The following is a 23,359-nucleotide window of genomic DNA, read 5'->3' on the forward strand; positions in this document are numbered from 1 at the left end:
AGTGTTGGACACTAAAGTCACACTTAAAATTGTCTAAGTTTTATTGAATTAGATACAAAATATACAATAAGATACAAAAAGTCAAGCCAATGTTCGTTTTTTTCATTTGTTTTCCAGAACTTTTAGCCACTGTTTAACTCAAGATCTCTAATTATTCTCAAGGTAATTTTTAGTGGATGTATGAAGTCAGTTCACACTACTGGTGAAGTTCATTGTATTACCTATAAACATGTTCCACAAAGTTTGACACCCAAAAAGTGTCCAGAAATTTTTTAGAGATGTTTAGGTACATTGAATATTGGAATAACTGGATTCAATAGGTTCATTTTATTGTAATCTACCTACCTCTATATGGGAACTTCAGGGCCCTAAATTCACCATCCTATGAAAATCCTATTTAACACCCCCTTAATACTTTATAATAGGGAACAGTGGTCTATTATTCAACCTTACTAAACTCTCGTAAAGGGAGGAGACCTACAGAGCTCAACCTGCTGCCCATAGAGCGATGGCCTAAATGACATTCACAAAATGGAGGCCTATCACCATAAGAGCACGAAAGAGCGCACTTACTACCAAACCCGACACCAGACCTACAGAAGGGTTCCAAATTAAGTATTATAAAAATAAAGTATTATATTAGCAGATTTGGAGCAGACAGACTACTAATAACTTTAATGACTTGTAGTTGACGTAGTAGCAATTCTACAACTGTAGTAGAAGTAGAATAGAGCTGTTAGTAGAATGTCTAAAAAGTGGACAATCAAATAAAGTTCCCAAACTAAAAAACAAAAACTTAGATGTTTGATGAATGACAATAAGGCTTCAAGAATTGGAAGTATAGTCCAGTAGTACTGTTGTGCTCCTGGGTTTGACTGTTCAGCCAACAAATCATCAAAATACTTTCCAATAAATTCCAGTGGACAAAAAAATAAAAATAACAAAAACAGTCTAATCACTGTAAATGTGCAAAAGAAGATTTTCTTACATATTCTGCATGCCTGATTTTATGTTAGTAGCATAATAAACAAATGAACTCAGTATAAGTTATTACACATGGTAGTAGAGGGTAATCCTGAGCTCAAATGAAGGTGTTTCTAATTTATTCTGCAGAGCTACCCGTTTTAGGACCAGATTTACTAAACTAGCGTGAGAGCGCAATTCCAAAAAAGTGACAATGGGAGTGAAAAGTTCTGCATGTGATCTACTGACGACACACAAATCAAAGAACACAGATGCAGTCAGATCATTTCCATAACGACCAATGCAATCATTTAAATACTCTCCTCCCATAAATTTTGCGTCTGAAAGGGAAACACCTACAAATGCATATGCAATAAGTTCAGCCGCAAAAACAACTGGGTCCATGCCTTTTCAGCGCTAATTTTTTACTTTAGTAAATCCTGACAGTAGTTTTTTTAACGGCAAAAGAGGGTTTGCGCTGTCGCAAGCTGTTAGTAAATCTAGCCCATAGTATTAAAGCAGGTTCTTACTTGCCCAACAATGCAACATTTCCAACAGTATGACATTGGCTGTTTAATTTAAAATGTTGGGAACATATGTTCACAATGCCCTAACAAACAATAAACATACAGATCCAAAAAATAAAATAAAATAACCTTTGTGGTTAGGTGTTTGTTAACTGTGTGACTGTGAACCAGACTTTTTTGAGCTTGCCTTGGTATGAAAGCATATTCTTTGGACATAAATTTCAATCACAGGATTATTAGACAAATATGGAACAAGTGAGTAAAGACAAAGGTAGAGCAAATGCTTTAGGATAATGCTGGAAATGCTGAAACATCACACAGACACACACATAGGCCATCCCACTTCCATATTTCATAATGTTTAGGCTTTAGGCCACAGGATCAAACGTATCTGTTTAAAAGCCTGACAACCTGAAGACACTTAGAACACAGATAATCTCTGCCCTCCACTGCTTCAACAAATCACACCACTTCACACTGTCAACCACTGCAGAAAATAACCAGACAAAAAGAAAGACAGAGAAAGCAGGAAACAGATCACCGTTGCTATCTTTAACATTGCTTCATCATGTTATAAATGATCGAAAAAAGCAGGTGAATTAATGTAATCACTGAAACATCTGCATGGTGATGTACTGTATAGAGAGACATAATAGAAATTAGAACTTGTATTTAAAAGTTCTGTATATTACATAGTAGAAGATATGAACAGGGGAGAGCGTTTAATGACCAGAATTTCTTCACGGTAAATGAAGTGTCCTGTTATACTTATTACTAACATGGAAAGGTCTGCCGCAAAACGGTTACATGATTGATTTTATTGGCTTCCTATATCATCCTGCTGCTTAATTGCTTGCACTTGTGAAAAATAACTACACTTCTACAAATAAATGAAACATTATTATTGTTTAAATTTACATTGAATGCAATTAGCTGAACTTTAAAGTGCTTTTTTTTTTACCCACTTAGTTAAGACTTAAGTATATTTATACTGTATGTAATTTCATAATTACATTGTTTTTGTTGTTTTTTTTTTACACTGTCAAATGTACAATACTGATATGTACAATTTGTTGTACTAAAATGTCATTTTAATGTAATTTCTCTTGAAACTTGTAAATCGTGTTTTTAAATATATGGTCATATTTTATATTAGGTGACTTTAACTGCTATGTACTTACGTAAAAAAAAAAAAAAAAGTTTGCTACAATGTACTTATTGTGTTCATGTATTGCAAAATACTTTTGATACTATTGAGGTTTAGGGACAGTATACTACAAGTGCAAATTAAGTAATGATAAGTTTTATTTATATAGCGCCTTTTCAGTGCTCAAGGATGCGTACAAGCAACAACGAAAGGATAACACCAATGTTACACATTGGTGACAAACCAATGATGACAAACAATAGTAAGTAGGTTAGAGTAACAAGAATACAGAACAGTAAAAGAGCAGTATATAGACAAGGCAGCATACACCGAAATACAGAACACAACTTAAGAATGATAACATTCAGAAAATAAGTGAGTTTTGAGTAATGATTTAAATTCAGAAATATTATTAATACAACAGAGTGATCGGGGGAGAGAATTCCATAGTTTAGGTGCAACAACACTGATTGACCTGCCCCACATTGAAGAGAGGCGATACCGAGCGACAAAGAGAAGGCCAGAGTCAGAAGATCGCACTGACCGAGTCGGGGTGTAGGGGAGGAGCAGGTTACAAATATAGGGAGAGCCAAGCCGTACAAAGATTTAAAAGTGAGCAGGAGAATTTTTTATTTAATACGGTAGGCTACTGGAAGCCAGAGGAGATCATGCAAAACTGGGGTGATGCGAGCAGAACACTTGGTACGGGTAAGTATTCTAGCAGCAGAGTTTTGAATATATTGTAATCTGGAAATGGAGCTGGAAGTTAAACCAATGAAAAGGGCATTACAGTAATCAAGACGTGATGAGAAAAATGCATGGATGACAGTTTCAGCGTCTTTGACACTGATGAAGAGACAGAGCTGGGCAGTGCGATGTAGTTGAAAGAATGCAGATTGGGTGATAGAGTTAATATGAGCCTGAAAGGAGAGAGGAGTCAAAAATAATACCTATATTTTTAACAGTACTTGATGGTTTGATGTGAGAACCATCAATCTCACAGGTGAAATCAGTAGGAATATTGCTAGCGAGTGACGGAGTTCCAATAAAAATGATCTTAGTTTTGTCCATGTTTAGTATCAGAAAATGTTTAATAGAGCCAATCTTTTTCATGCACGCAAGCAGAGATTTTGTCAGTTTGGGCAGATAGAGCAGGTAGAGAAGGTGTACAGATAGTGTATATTTGGATGTGATAATCCAAAATGGATAAAAATCCATTCTAAAATGCATTCTAAAAGTAATAATTAAAACAATGACGTGTAAGATCTGACCCAGAGGTAGTATGTAAATTATGAATAATAATGGCCCGAGAACGGATCCCTGGGGGACACCTTGCTTCACATAGGTGATCGAAAATCCTGAACTGAAATGAAGAATTGTCTGTCAGAGAGATAGGAAGAAAACCAAGAAAGAGCAGCACCAGAAATACCCACATCCGAGAGGCGAGAAATACGTAATTCATGGGAGATGGTTTCGAAGGCAGAGCTGAGGTCAAGTAGCAGAAGTATAGACAGAGAACCAGTCACCAGAAAGTAGTAGAACATTCACTACCTTAACAAGTGCAGTTTCAGTACTATGAAGTGGGCGAAAACCAGGATCAAAGAGATTATTTTCAACTAGAAAAGTACATTTGAAATAATTATATAGAACTGATGGATCAAGGTTAGGTTTCTTGAGAACAGGGGTAACTGCAGCAGTTTTGAGTGGCAGAGGGAATGAAGCAGAGGTAAGAGATGCATTGATAAAATGAGAAATAGGTGCAGAGATGACAGAATGGCAAAGTTTCAGGAGAGAAGTAGGAGAAAGGTCAAGTCGACCGGATGATGAATTGGATCTCAAAATTAACTCAGAAACAGAAGATGGAGTAGTCAGAGAAAAGAAAGTCAAGGACTGACCAGATCGATTTGGCAAATAGCTAAGCTTTGTAGCATCATTAGAGAATCCCCGGTGGAAGGCATCTGTCTTTTCTAGCAAGTGAATAAGGAAGGAACAGAAAAGCTCATCTGAAGCAAGAGCATCATGGGATGGAGGCTTGGTAAGCTTGTCTATTGTGTTAAATAATGTTTTTTGCCTGTTGCTTGATTTGTTAATTGTGGCAGAGACAAAACTAGAACGAGCCCAGTTCAGAGCAGATTTGTATTTTATGAGATTAAATTAAAGCTAAATAGTGAACAGTGAGGCCAGTTTTCCTGTAAAGACACTCAAGCCGTCTACCAGTAATCTTTAGGATACAAAGCTCAGGGGTGTACCAAGGAGAAGGGTGGGTGAAAGGGACACTTCTGGTCTTAACAGGAGCATGCTCCTGCAAAATTAAAAAAATGATGGAGTGATAGTTAGATAATATCAAAGAAACAATGGAGGTGCCAAATGATGCAGTATCAACAGCTTTGAGATTGCGATAGGATATAATAATCGTAGGACATTTTTTATGCTTAGGCAAGCTTAGGCTAAAACCAATCAATTTAATGATCAAAAGCCTTAGTAGGACGACAGAGCAAGATAATTATAAGAGAGTCAGCCTTCAATACCATATATTCAAATGTATTGGTGTCGTGAAAATCAAGTTGTGTGAGTCGGAGGTAATCTCGATATATGACAGTGAGACCACTACTACTACAACTTCCTTACTTGAGTGAAAGTACAGATGCTACTGGTCAAATATAACTCTGTTACAAGTAAAAGTCGTAAAGACCTTATTATTACCCTAACAATAATCTGTATTATTGTTGCATTGTTGTATGTAATACTTACAGTACCTTATATGCCTCTTAATCTATGCCTGCCTACCTCCCCTCATATCAATATCAAATGTATTTCTAGAACACAGTTCCAGTATAGTGGGATTGAATTTGAGATTGAATAAGTGCACTCAATAACGTCCACAATGGTTTTGGACACACAAATGGCTGTTCCCTCAAATAGTGCACTATTTAAAGTTTTTTGGCTTTCAGTATGAATATGTTTGCCTTACTGTTATCTATAAGCAAGTGTGGTCCAAAACAATGACAAAATTCACATTTAGAAGACCAAACCAAACGTTGAAAATGAAAAATCAGGTTGATGTCAGAATCCAACGCCAGATTGACATTAATCTCCAACGTTGGACAGACGTTGTATTGTGGTTGAAAATGAAAATCGGGTTGACGTCAGAAACCAACATCAGTCGTGTTCTGACGTCAACCCAACTTTCATTTCCAACCAAAATCCAATGTCTGACCGACGGGTTCTGACGTCAACCCGACTTTATTTTCCAACCAAAATGCAACCCCTGCAACCAATGTCATCCCCTGACTGACGTTACTACATTCTACTCAAGGACCCTGACAGAATTGTAGTGTAGTGAAGTTAAAGTAAAAAGTTTCCAGAAAAAAACAAAAAAGTGTACTTAAGTACAGTACTCAACTGTAGGCAATTGTCTGGGCAAGGATGACAATCTGTAGTAGGTCCAGATGCATGGAAGCTGAAGGTACTCTTGAAGAACTCTTACAATTAAGCACTCTTTACGTGCACAGAAACCTATGAATATTAAAGAGACCATACTGAAAAACTAATGAGATCAAGGAAAGAATAATTTATAGCAATTAAATAATTTATGCACACAAAAGTGGCCTTTGATTTCATTTATATTATATTATCTGCAAGTACAGTTTTTTTTTTTTAAATATACTTTTAAGATATGTACACTAGAAGTGCACATTCAGTACAACTGAGCACATTTCTTTTTCACAAGGGAGTATTTAGTCTTCTTTTACTTTCTTTGAGTTTACAGGTTTGTGGATTTTTAAAAAAATTTTTTTTTTACATTTTTCGCCTTTATGTAGAACTAAATTAGTAACTGTGGAAACCATGATGTTTTTTTCTTTTTCTTTACACTACACTACACCCCCAATATAGATACAATGTCAACTGTATCTAATGTTTGTTTTTTATGACTTAAACAAAAAAATACTAACACAAAGCAGAGTGTTGCGACAGGATAAACAGGGAAAAATAAATGTAGCGAAACAATAAACCCAGAAACAAAAAAATACATAAATATACATAGATCACACATACATAAATCCTGTAGTAGATCTAGGCATGTGGAGCTGGGGGAGAATGAGGGTTTCAAAGGAACTCTGCTTACAGCAAACAATGAAAAAAAAAAAAAAATAATCTTTGATGACTGAAGTATTTGTACATATTGGTACCATAAACATACGGGGTGAGGTGAGTTCCAAAGCAAAGTTTAATATTTAGTTAGGTTAAGGATTCAATGCTAACAGTGATGCTTTCCTAACAAGCACAACTAATAGCATAGAGATACAAATATAAGCCATTAGAACAGAGGAATGTAACAAGCATGACGTAAGTTGCAGTGGTTGTTTCTGAACTGGTCATGAAAGCACAGAGTCCTTAAGGACACCAATTGGGTTTTCAATTTCCACCAGCGATTCAGAGGTGCTTTGGAGGTTAGAATTTTCCATCATCCAAGACACCACTGCTTATTTTTATAGCTTCATGATTTTTAATCACAGATTTTCCATGACTGCAAACAACTCAATGACTCAATGTAAACCCCTATAATGTAGGACCTACCTAAACCTTCAGTTGCTCCAAAATCACTATCAATCTTTTATTGTCAGCCTTGTTGATGTTCACGTGTGGACAAGAGGAAATGTACAACATTAAAAGCATATCTGCATCCGTTCAGTGTTGTTACAAATGTACTGCTGCATCTCTCCTTTGAGGAATCTGGTTCTGCAGGTCCATCCACAACAACTGCATGTGCATTACAACATAAATGCATGCCAGAATATTATATAAACATTCTGTTATTGTTTAAACAGATGGTTTCTGGAAAACTATTAATTTCACCCATTGGCAGCTCACTTGTGTATTCTCTTTTCATGGCATAAGCTAATCAGCACAAAATACCCAGATAACTTGGACACAGTTTTGAATAGTTTCCTAATAAATGAGTAAAATCCACTGCCCCTCTAAAAAAAAGCATCAAACTTGACTCACTGACTAATGGTGGTTAACTATTAAAGTTGTAAAATTAGTGCTCATCATCGCTGTGTTCCAAATCTAGTGAGCTACCTCAATGTCTACTTGTCTACACATTTTACCCCATTTTTACCATTTTGGAAACATTGTAAGTAACTGATTTGATATCAGGTCAATACTGATACTAGACAGCAGGTGCATTAAGACCAACTCAAGTTTGCCAGCCAAACATCCTCAAAAATAATTCTGATACACTGACTTTATATCGCATGTTACAACACAAAACTAAAGTACTCTAAAGTACCTTTCAAATGGTTTCAGTATATGCATCATGCAACACTTTAACCTGCATGTTAAATCACAAACAAATAATGTCATGGAAGGGTGATTTCCTTTTGTCTTAGCAGAATTTGCTTGTAACCTTTGAGAAAACCTTTGTAAATATACCTTTCTCACTTCTCCTTTCTTTTAAGAATAAAGAAAAACCTATGCGACATTTCTCATGTGCACATATCAACAGTTTCAACAGTCTCAGTTTCAGCCATTTCGAAAGAGTCTGCTAAAAGAGTAGGCGAAAAGTAGACCCACTAGTATACAAAAGCTTCACAAAACATTCTCGAGAATGTCAGGCATGTTAAAAACATTGATGTTAGAAAACTCATACAACACTCCTCGTGGTCCGGAGAGTGAGAGAGAGAGTCTTGACTGAGCCCATACATGGAAATCTAAGTGGGTTTTGCCAAGCAGTCATGCAGTAAAAGTCATGATCTCTCTTGCTCTACTGTCAGAAATCTCCTTATATTCTCTCTTTATATCTCTAAAACACACTTTTGTTCACCCCTCATTCTCCTTTTTGCTCACTGAGTTTGTTTAACATTAAAAATCAGTCAAAGTCAGCTATCCAGCAGCCTTTGTCAAACAACTCAACTGATGAAGAGTGTGAGAAGTGAATGACTGGTTCACCATAGTTCATCTATATAGTCTCATACCATACTACAACTTTTGGAGGATGCAAAACTAGAGACCATATGGCAACAATAGAAAATAGTGCAAAGGCTAAGTCTTTAACAATAATAGTCCAGCTTAAAACGTTATTTTACAAAAGTGTCCAGATAGAGAGTGGAAAACTATTCACTAGTTTTCATCTTTCCCTGAATCTACAGATCTGTATGAACTAGGTTACATGCGGATGGATGTCTTTGTTTGTGTGTATTTTTAATCTGATTTTAAGCAAGATATATTTACAGCAAAAAGTAGCAACCTACTAAACAATCTCTAACAATTGAACAACTTTGCAGAAAATTGCAAAATTCACTCTAATTAACCTTATCAGAAATCAAATGGAGAGCTTCCTGCTAGGCTTTGCAGTGACCTTTCTTTCTCTTTCTTTCTTTCTTTCTTTCTTTCTTTCTTTCTTTCTTTCTTTCTTTCTTTCTTTCTTTCTTTCTTTCTTTCTTTCTTTCTTTCTTTCTTTCTTTCTTTCTTTCTCTCTCTTTCTTTCTCTTTCTTTCTTTCTTTCTTTCTTTCTTTTTTTCTTTCTCTTCTAGAACAAAGTCATTTAATAAGTAATTATTCTTAGTAAAATATATCCCAAGTGAAATTGTCTACAAAAGCTACAAGCAACTTAAAAGTTTGTGTGTGTGTGTGTGTACAGCAGTGGGAAAGGTTCACATCTCCCACGCCACTCCATATTGGGATATAAAAAAGGAAGTACATATTTTGGAAACTCACTCTCTGTGGTCGGGGTAGAGGGCTTCCTGCTCCGCTTATCAGCTGGTGTGGAGACACTGGGATCTGAACACAGAAAGTCAGAGAGAAAGAAATACAGAGAGCAAAATTAGAATCAAATTCATGTGACCCCCATGAAAGCAGCATATTATGCCTCCTCTTCAACTTCTGGACACTAAAAAAGTTCCAAAAATAATATCTAAGCTAATTAACTATTTCGAGAGTTTATTGTCATTCTTTCATTGCCACTTATTGCTAAGACCAAGACAAAGGTCAAAATGACAAACCTGAGTTTAAAAAGTGGAATTTGACAGTTAAAATAGCAGAAGCCACTTAAGCACAAGCTATATGAGATGTTTATGCAAGAAAATTATTACATTAAAGTAGTACATTAAAGGGATAGTTCAGCCAAAATGTTTCATTATGTTATCAATTACTCACCCGCATGTCTTTCCAAACCGGTAAAACACAAATGAAGATCTTTTTGATGAAATATGAGAGCTTTATGTCCCTATACAACATCCATTTTGATGCTTCAAAAAGTTTATAAAGAGATTGTAGAACTAATCCAAATTAATTGAGTGGTTCAGTCCAACATTTTCTGAGAATTGCTTCAGATTGCTTGATTGCTCGATGAACAGATTGAATTTAGGCTTATATTCGCAAATAAACATTCATCAACTCATACATCAGTTGCGGTAAACGAAAGCTCAAGCATGTTCGTCTGATGTGCGAGAACCAATGAAGATCATTCTCATGTTAAGCAGCACATTGAGCTTCCACGAGAACCAGTGAGGTTCATTCTTGTGCTCCAAGAACCAATGAGGTTCATTCTCGTGTTACGCAGTATGCTTAAGCTTCCACAAGAGGTTTGTTATCGCGTGTCAAGCAGGTTCGGTTGAGCTTCTGTTTATGTTCACTGATCAATGTTTATATTTGAATAAAAGCCTAAATTCAATCTTTTTATCATATAAAGTGATCATGTATATTCAGAAAATTTGGAATAAACCATTTGATCCATATGGATTAGGTTTACAATCTCTTTATGAACTTTTTGAATCGTCAAAATGGTAGTTGCGTAACTGTCAATGGAGGGACAGAAATCTTGCAGATTTCACCAAAAAGATCTTCAGTTGTGTTCCGAAGATTTGGAACGACATGAGGGTGTGAAGATGTGTCCTGTAAAGCTGGATGCAGAGATCTAGAGAAGCTATAGGGAGATGTCCTGTTAAGCTTAACCGAGATATCTAGATACAACAGTAGATCTAGAGATGGATGACAGAAACAGTACACAGGGATCTACAGTGGATAAAATGGAAAGAATATTGAAATTGGATATGACCCTGTTAAGCAGAACAGAGATGACTGTAGAATCAAGTCTTGTGAAGTGTGATAAAATTATTATGAACAGCTGTAAGAACATAACATGGAAAGCAAAACAGTGACATAGAAAGAGCTGTAGGGACATGTTCATTAGTTAGGACAGATAAATCTAGATATGACTGGTAAGACATGTCCTGTAAAGCAGAACAGAAACAAGAGATCACTGTTTGAATATGCTATCCTGTCCAAATGGATCTAGAGATGGTTGTGGGAAGATGTCCTGTCAAGTAAGACAGAGAGATCTTGAGATCTGTTCGAACTTGACAGGGAGATCTAGAAATGGCTTTATTGACATGTCTTGTTAAATAGGATAAATACATCCAAAGACAGCTAAACACATCCTCTAAAGTGGAAAAGAGAGATCCATAAATGGTTGTAAAGACATGTCCTGGAAGAGAGAGAGAAAGAGACATGTCATTTAATCAGTACAGAGGGTTCTAGAGCCGACTGCAGGGACATGTCCAGCAAAGCAGGACACAGAAATCTAGAGATGATCATTGGGATGATTGTCAAAACATGTTATGCAGGTCATAGAGATTTAGAGACAGCTGTAAAGACATATCCTACAAAGCGAAACGAGGAGATCTCAGGACATGGCATGCAAGGGATGCAATGCAGCCTGATCTGGTCAGTAATTACCGGAAGCTGCAGAACCCAGGCAGAGACTCTAGGGAGGGAGACATACTGCCCAGCCCAAAACAGATAGACTCAAACCATAATATTCTCAAAGAAACCAAGTGTTTTGACATAGTTCTCAAGTAGAGAGAGAAATAAGTATGTTGTGTTGTACAACACAAAAAAATGCAGACACTCTTGACACATAGGATTAGAATACGTCTCATCTCTCAGAGATCCTATGGAGTTTCATAGAGTAGATACAGGAAAAGCATGCTGCAAACACATTTATTGTACTGGAGTGTTATAATATAAACTCACCGTCCACTAGGACCATACAGGAACATTCTGCCTTTCCCTCGTTGGTCTCTGCCCTGCACACATATTGTCCTTCATCCTCAGGTAGAGCTTTATCAATGGATAGAGAGCACTGACCACCTGCATACACAAACATATAAACACACAATAAACAGTTATGCTCAGAGGGTTGAAGAATCCCCTACTTTTACAGGAAAGTTAATCTACAGTATACTGATAGTATCTACTGCATGCTGGAAATTACCACAGAAATCATTTGGACTGGTCCCTTAATCATAAAAGCAGTTGTGGTCTTATAATGGATGTCTATGGGGCAAATGTGCAATGACAGATGAGTTTAGTGCTTCTAAACATAAATTTAACCTGGAATATTCCTGCAAATCACACATGCATATTAAATCAGATATTCTTCAAATACACAGGTTAACTTGTATTTGTCACTACATTGATTACGAGAGTCAGATTAACAGTTTGTGAAACTCTTTTTCACTAGAGTTTGTGAAAAAATTAGCATGCTATTAAGAACACAAGAGGCCAAGCCACAGAGATATATCCCTCGCTGTACAGCTTCACACTACTTATTAATATCATTACTGATAGCCCTAATACATCATGAATCATCTTGAATAAACTTTCATCCAAACACAGTCCTGCCGGCTGATACCAGAGTGTCATGTGACCACTGTTCAATGACAATTATGTAACAGTTACTCCTGGTCCTCTTGTCTGATTGGATTCTAAAAGTGCTCTTTGTTTGTGGCGTTTCAGCCAACCACTGTGTTTCTCAGCAGAACAAAAAGTTGTTCCAGCATTGGCTTCATTTGGAGCGATTTTGGTTAGTGGACCAAAAGTCATCTGTCTGTAATGTCAGGTACTAAATATTAACTTATTGTTTGTATAAAATTAATGTCAAACTGTGATTACCTCTGGTCTGCTGATGCTGAAACATGTACACATGCATATAACATAATAGAGCCCCTGATAAACACCACAATGCCAAACTTTATCCATGAGAGGTTTCAACAAATTAGTCCTCTTACTTGGGTAATTTTAAATTGTAAATGCAACACTGACCCTCATTAGCAATAATGATGAATTTAGATGGTTTGATGAGTTTTCCATCAAGCGTCCATGTCACTTTAGCGGGAGACTCAGATGAAAGTTGGCACTGTAGATGCAAACGTTCCCCATCCAATACCGTCAGGTCAATCAGTTTCTCTGTAAAAACGGGCTCTTTTTTCCCAACTGAATTTGTTTTCTTTTTTATCCCTCCATCCACACAATTCACGTCATTTTCCTTTTCTCTGGTGTCTTTATCCCCGTGGCTTTCTCCATTCCTGTCCTGGCTTGGCTGTTTTTTCTTGTTGCCTAACACTGATCTAAAGTCAACAGCTTCATTTTTGTTGGGCTGTGTTTTCACTAAGGATCCAGGACCAGGTTTGGGGCCTGGGGTTCCTTTCTTTCCCAGCACTGCTCTGAAGTCCACCTGTTGTGGAGAGTTGACTTTACGTTCCTCTTCCGTCAGTGTCTTAGGCTTGATCTGCCGTTGAAGGTTCCCCCTGAAGTCCATCTGCTCGGCCGTGATCTCCTTCAGGTCTTCCTCAGAGACACTCTTAGTGTTGACCTTGCGGCCGAGCACAGTTCGGAAGTCAATCTGTTCAGCCTCCTGTTGTCGGATTTGGTCTTCTCTGTGTTCCTTTGTCTCTACACGCCGTTTGAGAAGCCCAAGGGTGGCACACCCCTCCTCTTCTTCCTGATCTGTCCGACTGTTGAGGTCCCAGAGTGGCTCAGAGCACGACGTTGCAGGGCTGGGAGTCTCTGGATGTCCTCCCCTGCCTGGTGCAGTCCTCTCCACCCCTCGGCTGCCACAGGAAGAGTGGAGAAAAAAACATACAGAGACGTTTAAAGCCCCAGCTAGCTCAGCCCACACTGGAGAGCAGCTTAATCAAGAGGATAGTTAGTTCAACACGACAGAGTTGCATCAGAGATGACTTCAGAAGCCTTATAGGGAAATGAGACCAGAATGGGGCCCCTAGACTAACCCACACTCCTCTTTAGACAACAGCACAGATGAGTGAGGAAGCATAAACAGAGCATTTGGTTATGTAGATATATTATGTAGATTTAGTGCAGGGGTTAAGGGGCAAAGGCTGTAAATATAGCTTTGGGGCAGAGGAGAGCAAGAATAGAAGGAAAACGTACTGCTTATGAGAATCGTCACCAGACAACATGGGGTCCTCGCTGACGTGCAGAGTGGCCACTGACCTGCACTCTCCTACTTTATTCCTGAGAGCAACAGAAGATTTATGAACACTGAAGTTCATTTATGGTAAACTGCAGAACTGAAAAAGTAAATAAATAACTAAAAAAACAATCCTTTCTGATATGACAGAATGTCGCCTTACATGTACTTAAATGTGTGGATCTCATGACATGATTTTTTTTTTCCCATAAAAAATAAACAATTAATTACAACATAATTACAATACTACCATGGTGTATCAATACTTAATTTAACTCTTTATATTTAAAATAATATTCATATTTTCATAGTTATATTATTTCATAATTTGTTACATACAATATTACTCTATGTAATTTTTTATCATTTCATAAAAATAATGACAATGCAAAAAAACAAAAAATTTTTTTATTTTGGGTAAAGTGTCATTTTCACATCTTTTCACATGAAACTATTATGGAGACTGAAATCATTTTCGATTGATAAAGAATCAACAAAATAAAATCCATATTGTTCACCTTGAAAAAAGGAACTCTATAATTAAAAACAAATATGTATTCACTAAGTGAAATAAAGCCTCTTGAGTACTATGTTTCAAGTATGTACATTTTTATTTTGTAATGTTCTCAAAGTGAGTCAGTATTTCCAAATAACTTACCAAAAATATAGAGAATGTATTGTAAACTGTAAAGAATGGTTTTTGTATTAGTATATTAGTAAATCTTTTTTGAAACAAGTGTAAAAACTCTTACTTCAGAAGAATCTCATAGTTTCCAGCATGATGTGTCTTCACTTTCCTGATGAGCAGTGAGACTACATCCTCCTTCTGTAGGATCTCAAAGTCACTGCCTCCAGATATTACCTGCCCTTCCTTCATCCAGAGGAATTCTGGGAAGGGGTCACCAGCGATGGCACAAGAGAGCAGAGCGTGTTGACCCAGGGAGGCGGCAGAAGACTTGGTTTTAGTGATGAACCAGGGCTGAACTCCATCTTGAGGCTCTGTGACCAAATAAACCAAAATATTATTTTACAATATTTAACTATTATATTATTATAAAAAGCTCTGGCAGTATCTATTTGCAGATCACACTATTTTGTTATGCTGTTAGTACTTAGTATGATTTGTACCTTGTACAGTCAGTGAGGCTTCAGTCCGAGCATCTCCAGCTTCATTCCACACCTCACAGGTGTATGTGCCCGTGTCTTCAGGAAACACTTCCTGTATGAAGAGAGTATACTGACAGCCCTTCTTCTCAAAGTGGAAATCCTCTGACTCTTGGATCTCTTTTCCATTATGCAGCCAGACCACCTCAGGGGCAGGATTACCTACATACAAAACACATCACACTTGCAAATGATTAAGCAAGTTTGGGTTAGAGAAAATGTATGGAGGACAGCGGGACAAAATAAAGAATAATGAACAGCGGAGCGTACAAGTGCGTCACAGAGAGTTAAGAACAGTGTCTTACAAGCCACACTGCACACACTTTGTTGTGACAAGTTCATGTGTTGTTGAGGTCACATGTTCATGCAAATACACAGTCAGGAGACTCCTCAGATGCGGTCGTTACACAGGAAGTGCTCACCATTATATAATCACTAGAACTAAATCATCTGCACAAACATACTCTTGAGGGAGTACAAAGGAAATTCCATTCATTACAACTAAACAGCAAAACACAATCTATTGAAAAATAAGGATTTAGGAAATTTTGGCGCAATTTAAATTTTACAAACCTGCATTAGAACATGGTATGCTTAAATTAATGGCTCAGGGCAACAGTGGCATTACAATCTTAGTGACCAATAGATAAATAAATAGCTTGCAGAGAAGGCCTTGCTGGGCCACCACTGGATATGATATGATATGATATATGATATGATATATGATATGATATATGATATGATATATGATATATGATATGATATATGATATGATATATGATATGATATATGATATGATATATGATATGATATATGATATGATATGATATGATATGATATGATATGATATGATATGATATGATATGATATGATATGATATGATATGATATGTAAATCAAAGTTGTCATTTTACATCTATGGCAGTGATTTTTGTTGTTGTGAGAGGGATGTTGTTGTTTGATGTTGGTCGTATTTGTAATGTGTGAATTTCCGAAAGGACAATAAACTACACTTAATCTTACTCTGCTTTCCTCCTAGATTGAAAAACTGAAGGTTGTTTCATACCTGTCACCTCCACGGTCATGGTCACCTGACTGCCATCCATGACTCTGAGATCCTGCAGACCTTTGAGGAACACCGGGGCAGACGGTCTCCTCACATCAGTCACAGAATGAGCAGCAGACCTCTTAACACTTTGCTTAGCTGGCGAACCACATACAGATTACATGAATGATGCTAAATTCACCTCAAAAACATACAGACAAAAACTATATGGACAAGAGCTGCATTCCCTATTGTGTTTCACGGAAGAACAAATATCATACAATACAGGTTTTAAACAATATGAAGGTGACTAAAAGAAGGTAGAAGTTATTTTTTTCATTGGTGATCTATCCCTTCATAAACTGTATATACAAAGACTAATGTGAAGTATTCTGCTATCAATAAACCGGGTGTATTTAAGAGACACAACCATTCATACTGTATCTTCAGTAGTCCACACACAGGAGCATCTGTGCCAACAGTGTCCTGCACTGCTCTTCAGTACTGCATCAGAACCAGTCACACATAATTATTTTACAGAGAAAAGTTGGGCGACATCGTGTGTCAAACATGTTAGAACTGTTAGATTAATAATCTGTAAGTTAATGACCGTAGGAGCCTATGAAGATGCTGTATCATTAGGTCAATTGGAAATATATATGTAGCTACTTATCCTCGGGTGCACCCCTTAATCTGCCCCTGAATATTACTGAGAAAGTGAAGACACATAATTCTGGGTATTCATAATTCTAAGTATGTTGTGTCCCTCAGGGGCTGATTTTGGGACCTGTTATTTTCCCTGTATATGCTTCCTTTGAGTTCTATTTTTTGGAAGTACAGTATCTCACTGTTACACTGCTGATTTTCTGTTTAATTTTCCAGCGAGTTTAGATTAGAAATGTTCTTTAGACAATGTTTGTGAGTGCTATAATGCCATTAAACTTCAGCTGTCAGCTGTAATAATTTAATTCAATTAAATGAGAGTTAAGCAGAGGTTCTGAAGACCCTTCCACATCATATCTATGTACCCTGGCCGGTCAGCAGGTGTTTTGTCCTTAACCTCTTCAGATAAAAAAAAAAAAAAAAAAATCAATTTGCTCTTTTCCTATGTAGAAATGAGTCTAAAAAACAAGATCTGTGCCAACTCATATTTTTATTAGATTTTTTTTTTCCATTTACACTACAATGAACGCCACAAATGAATGTAAAAGTGCTCCATAGTTTTAACCTTACAGTAGCTATGACCTAAAGTTAAAACATATACAGTATGTGAATTCGTTTTGAAGATTCTGAAAATACGTATACTGTAACAATGAGCAATGCAACAAGAATGTAGAAAAAAGGAAAGACAAGTGAAGTCTTATTGGAGTCTTTTTGTTGCTTGCAGTGGATGAATCTAAGTATATCTGTGTGTGCTTGTGGGTGTGTTTATATGTACTTGCTGACTGATTTGATAAATAATCAATTGTGTGCATTTTCGTATCAAGGCATCAGTGTGTGTGGAGTGTTTGTGTGTTGCTGTGTATTCACTTATTTCACGTTCACTTATTCTGTCTCACTAAAACCAAAAAGTAAATGACAGTTTATAGTTCTTTGAGAACAAATAAAATCATATTGGTAATATTAATAATTAATAAACAAGAATGTTCATAAAACATTAAAATTACAATGTATAGCTCTGTATTTTAGCTTTTAAATGCTTCTTTCAACACCTAATGTCCATTAGACATTAAACTTTTAAAAATGGTGGTTCTACAACTCTGAAAGATCTTCCAATTAACTTTTAATATTATAACTTGATACTATTAAGATTATTATAGATGCAGCTTAGCATATACAAGGTAAAAATGGGTAATTCCTGTAGAGTTGGTGAGCCATGCCTGTCTTATGTGATGCCTGAAGCTCAATGAGATTATTTAGGGGTCATACAGTATATTCATTGTGACTGGCTGATCAGGGACAAATCAGTGACCAAGCATTACTCATTAAAAAAATAAAATAAATTTGGTTTAAACCAAAAAACATATGCTGTCCATTCCAATGGACCCAGGGTCTGAAGGGGTTCAATTTAATAGATCTTTATTTTATTTAATAAAGTAATTATGGACTCATCTCTAAATTTTAATAAGCAGATTTGTGCTGTTGTTAAGAGTAGCTTATTTGATTTGAGATCAATCACTAAAGTTAAACACCTTACCAGGAAAAAAATGGAAATTGTGGTCCATTCACTTATCTCAAGGTTAGACTATTGTTACTCTTTGTACATTAGTCTCCCGTTAGCTCACCTGCAATTGGTGCATAATGCAGCAGCATGGCTTTTAAATGAGATGAGAAAAAGGGAGCCTTTACTCCTATATTATCACCTTTACATTGGCTTCCTGTGAAATTTAGGATTTATTTCATAATGATCCAATTTGTTACACTAGCAGGCCATGTGCCCCAGTATATTAGTTATCTCTTTCTTCAGTTTCTCTCTAGAACCCTTATAAGTGTGACAGCAAACACCAATCAGATTCTTATTCTGAACATGTAAAAATCTTTTTTTTTTTTTACTTACATTTGTGTTCTGGTAGGACTTATTCTGGCTGCGCTCCCTGTTATCTCTGTCACGGCCAAGAACACCAAATCTGAACTCTCTGCCTGCCCTGTTATGGCCAAGGAGGCCATCTATGAACTCTTTGACTGCCCTGTTATGGCCAAGGAGCCAATATATGAATGCTCAGCCTACCCTGTCATAATCAAAGAGGCCATCTATGGACCCATTGTTTGCCCAGTCACAACCATGAAGACTGATTATGACTATGACTATGACTATGACTATTCTATGCTATCTGTTGATTATGTTACAGCCACAGAAACCGAATTTGAACTCTCTGTTACGGCCATTGAGGCCGTCAATAATCTCTCTGTGCTCTCTGTTTCAGTTTTGCCGTGGTATCCAGCTCAGACAGTCCCGTCATGATTCCAGGCTCCAACGTGGCCTTCTGCTCTGTCGTGGGGGTCTTCAGTTTTGTCTGCTCTGCTGTGATGGTCTTCTACACCGCTGTGGTGATCTTCGGCTCCACCAAAGGGATCTTCAGTCCCATCTGCTCTGCTGTGGTGGTCTTCAGCTCCACCTTGGGAGTCTTTTGCTTCGCCTGTGCCACCACGGTGGTCTTCTACTCTGCCAGCTCTGCAGTAGTGGTCTCCTACTCTGCCCTGGTGATCTTCTGCACCTTCAAATCCACCCTGGTGGTCCTCAACTTTATTTGCTCTGCTGTGGTGGTCTTCAGCTCTACTCAAGTCTTTTGTTTCTATTACTTTGTTATGCTGTTGTGCTTGAATGGTCTAAAATCACTTGAATGTTTAAACTAGTAAGGTGTATTTATCCATTCAAGTGTGAGAAGAGACTAAATAGAATGCGCTTCGGAGCTTGTGCGCTAGGGGTGGGAATCTTTTACCATCTCACGATTCAATTCGATTCCGATTCTTGAGGCCACGATTCGATTCAAAATCGATTTTCGATTCAAAAAGATTTTCGATTCAAAACAATTCGATTTTATTCATAATGATTTCTAATCAGGTTTCTGATCATGATCTACTCTCATCTGCTTTGCTATACAATAATAGACTTCTAACCAACATCCTCTTGTTATTTCCAATGAGCAATATAATCCTTCAGACAAAAAAAAAAACATTTTGCTGTAGCAAATTCACAAACAGTTTTCGTTCAAAAATATAGAATTATGTACCAGAAGCTATCATATAATGCTTGTGGACTTATGCATATTCTGAATAATTAGTAACATACAAAGTCGCTCTTATACACAACTAAATAATAAAGAGTTATGACTTGAAATGTTTGCTGTATACCACAATCAAAAACAGTGAATGAACATCTGCAGAGAGTAACTTGCAGTCAAAATGTAACTTTTTGTGACTGGCATTGCACATATTGCATACAGATCGGTTTACAGCATATTGATGTGAAAACTAAACAATACAGAAATTAGCTCTCATACAAAAAAAATACTAAATAGATCACAATGAAATTGCCAATTTTCCATACGTTAGCTTTTAACGAAGAGGGTGCCGTTCGGATTTGGCTGTCTGTTATGTGCACGCCACAGACTGTCCGCGGCGCGCACTGCACGTCCGCTTCAGAGTTCCGCCTTTTGCGTTCCGTCAATGTTACGTTATTAGAATTATTTTTTTATTTTTTTATTTTTTTTAGAAAATCGATTTTTGACATTTATGAATCGATTCAGAATCGTCCACGTCCCGCATCGCGATTAATCTAAGAATCGATTTTTTCCCCCACCCCTATTGTGCGCTGTCTGTATGTGTGTGTGTGTGTGTTACAATATCACATCGCATTAGTTTAGAACGGCGATTAACCAGCCCATACTTATCTCACATATGTGCTTTTGCCAGGGGTTGAAGAGACGCTAGCCAGCTATTTATCCCCAGGTTCGTCGTCATACTTAAAGAGACCCACACTACCCTCAAAACCCTGTAAAATTACATCTGGCCTTGTGGGTAAAGCTTACAATGGTTCTCTTGAAGGTGTACCAGGATGACCTATTAAAAGACCTGGACTCTTGCGAGGGAGTAAACCAAGAGTTAGTGAGGGAACTCCGCCAGGTCACAGATCTAGCTCTTGGTGCCACAAAACAGACAGCCCACTTCATCGGCTGTGTGATAGCTGCTATGGTTGCCATGGAGAGACATCTGTGGCTCAACCTCTCTGCATTAAAAAAAAAGATAAGGACTTTCTGCTGGATGCCCCAGTCTTACCATCTGGCCTATTCATTGATGCAGTCAATGCTGGTTTCAAGCAGCCAAAAAGCAATTAGGCAGCATTTTGGCAGTTCCTCCCGCACAAGAGCCAGGGGCCAGTGGAATCTGCAAGCCAGCCCCGGCCAGGCCCTAGCTCCTCTACAATAAGAAGTGAGGAGCAAAGGGCCAGTGTGGCTTGGGCTTGGGGAACCAGGAGTTGGACAAAGCCCGGGCGAGAACAGATCTGAGGACTGCCATTGCTTCTAGGATGGCTAAAAAGCAAAAGCCCTGAAGGTGGTGGTCATAGGGCGTCCAGGGCATGCCCCCTTGGGGAAGTCATTGTGGCATCACTATGTCATGCCTCGTCTCTTCCTCTAAGCCCTTCAGGAACTGCTCCGCTTACCCCGCCACATTTGGTGTTACGGGAGAGGACAGTCCCTTGTGGAATTTCCGCCCAATCTCCACTCAGCATGTTTACCGGAGTGCAGCACCCGATGGTGTGCTCCCCACTACGGTGAAGCAAGAGCAGGTTCCATTATTGAGAGAGGAGTTACAGTACACTCTCTTTTAACAAAAGGGTCCATAGAAAATGAAGGGTCCCAATAATATTGTGTCTCAAATTCAATCTGAAGATTGGCTTGTCACAATAGATCTGATGGATGCATACTTTCATATAGAAATTCTACTACAACACAGGAAGTATCTCAGGTTTGCTTTCGTAGGGTGAAGGTTACCTGTTGAAGCAGAGGCTGAGGCCTGGGGAATGGATATTCCATCCTGAGGTGGTGGAGTTAATTTGGCAGAGGAGTCAACCCATTGTCTACTCTGGTTCGCCCTCACACCTCAAGCTCCGTTAGGGCTGGATGCCATGCTGCAGATGTGGCCAAGGCTACATCTGTAAGATTTTTCCCCGATCACTCTGCTCCCGGGAGCTCTAGCCAGAGTTCATTAGGACGGAGTTCATCTGTCCCTAGTTGCTCTGATCTGGCAAGCACAAGTTGGTTCTTGGATCTCTTGGGAGATTCTGACCAGGAGGGATCTTCTCTCCCAGACTTAGGGCACAATATTTCACCCCAGGCCTGAGATGTGGAACATGTGGGTCTTGCCCCTGAGGGGTACCAGCTCATAGATTCCGATTTCTCAACTGAGGTTGTTGAGACCATCCTAAAGGCTAGAGCTCCCTCAACTAGGAAACTTTATGCCCTAAAGTTACATCTCTTGAGAGTCATAGGGCCCTATCTTGCACCCAGCGCAATTGACTTTGTACATATAATAGCAACCTGCCATGGAATAAGCGCGCCTGCTCTTAAAGGGAATATGAGATGTCGCTCTGATTGGTTTATTTCACGTTACGCCCAAACCACACCTATGAATAATGAAGCTACTTCAGACCAACCCATTTTAGATTTGCGCCCACAAAGTTACTTGTATTTTCGCTTGATACTTGCGTTTCAGATCGTTAAAATAGGGCCCATAGTGTTTGTAGCACCATATAGCAGTGTGGCATCATCTTAGCATCACCCTACCGCGCTGTTGGCCAATAAAAATTAGCAGGTCTTCACATGTGCTTCAGACTCACGCACGCAAAAACGTTTCAATAGCCTTAACGTCATGAGTAAGCGTCTCGTTCCCACGTTCACACGTTACATACAGTATAGTATGTAAGCTGTGACAGTTTAGGGTTAGGTTTGTTACTGATAAGAATGTAAATGTGTACCTTGAAATGCAATGTAAGTCGCTTTGGATAAAAGCGTCTGCCAAATGCATAAATGTAAATGTTGCGATTGCCAATTTTAAATTATTATTATTATTATTTTTATTACTTGACAAGAGTGTTTTCTTGTCTTTAATAATGCTTGTAATTTACATTAGTTAGGCTAGTTTTTATTCTATGGTCTTTTTTAACCACAGTCAAACATTATTTGTGTAAGTGTTCTTTAGCCGGTTAATTTTTGTTCATGATATTCAGCTAATATGAAATGTTTTGCAATAAGACTAAATGTGAAAGATATCCAAGGTTTTTTTTTTTTTTTTAAATCTAATTGGAATCGAAATTAGGAATCGATAAGAATCGAAATCGATAAGCAGAATCGGAATCGTTAAAATTCAAACGATACCCAACCCTAATTATCGCCCACCTCTTTATATAATGTTGGATATATATTATATCCAACTTTATCCACATGCATACAGTATATACTTAATGTAGGGCGATATGTACTCCATAGCAAATAGCAACTTTGTGATTGCTTGTATCATATTGTGAATAGCACAATAAAAATTAAATTGACTTGACTAAATAGTATGTACATTAGAACTGTAAAAATGAAGTGCTACCGGGAATTTATTTACTTCACTGTTAGGTACTGTATATATTTATCATATAAAATAATGTATATTGAATGTATATGTTCTGAAAATACAACCAAAAAGTCATGGAAAAGATTTCAGAGGGTAATTCTCTTCAAGTTGTCCTCTGAG

At 37.7% G+C, this 23,359-nt stretch overlaps 1 protein-coding gene across 1 annotated transcript in view; it reads right to left on the reverse strand.

Annotated features, from left to right (window-relative positions):
• mylka (myosin, light chain kinase a) overlaps positions 1-23,359 on the reverse strand; it is a 120,594-nt gene that overhangs the window by 19,472 nt on the left and 77,763 nt on the right. The window contains exons 12-18 of the mRNA XM_084420989.1: positions 16,142-16,279; positions 15,041-15,238; positions 14,665-14,911; positions 13,873-13,956; positions 12,745-13,532; positions 11,674-11,790; positions 9,358-9,420 (exon numbers count right to left, since the gene is read on the reverse strand). Of these exons, the coding sequence (XP_084277115.1) occupies positions 9,358-9,420; positions 11,674-11,790; positions 12,745-13,532; positions 13,873-13,956; positions 14,665-14,911; positions 15,041-15,238; positions 16,142-16,279 (1,635 nt within the window). The remainder of the gene's footprint in view (positions 1-9,357; positions 9,421-11,673; positions 11,791-12,744; positions 13,533-13,872; positions 13,957-14,664; positions 14,912-15,040; positions 15,239-16,141; positions 16,280-23,359) is intronic.

Source organism: Rutilus rutilus (genome assembly GCF_951802725.1).
Source record: "Rutilus rutilus genome assembly, chromosome: 10".
NCBI classification, from domain to species: Eukaryota; Metazoa; Chordata; class Actinopteri; order Cypriniformes; family Leuciscidae; genus Rutilus; species Rutilus rutilus.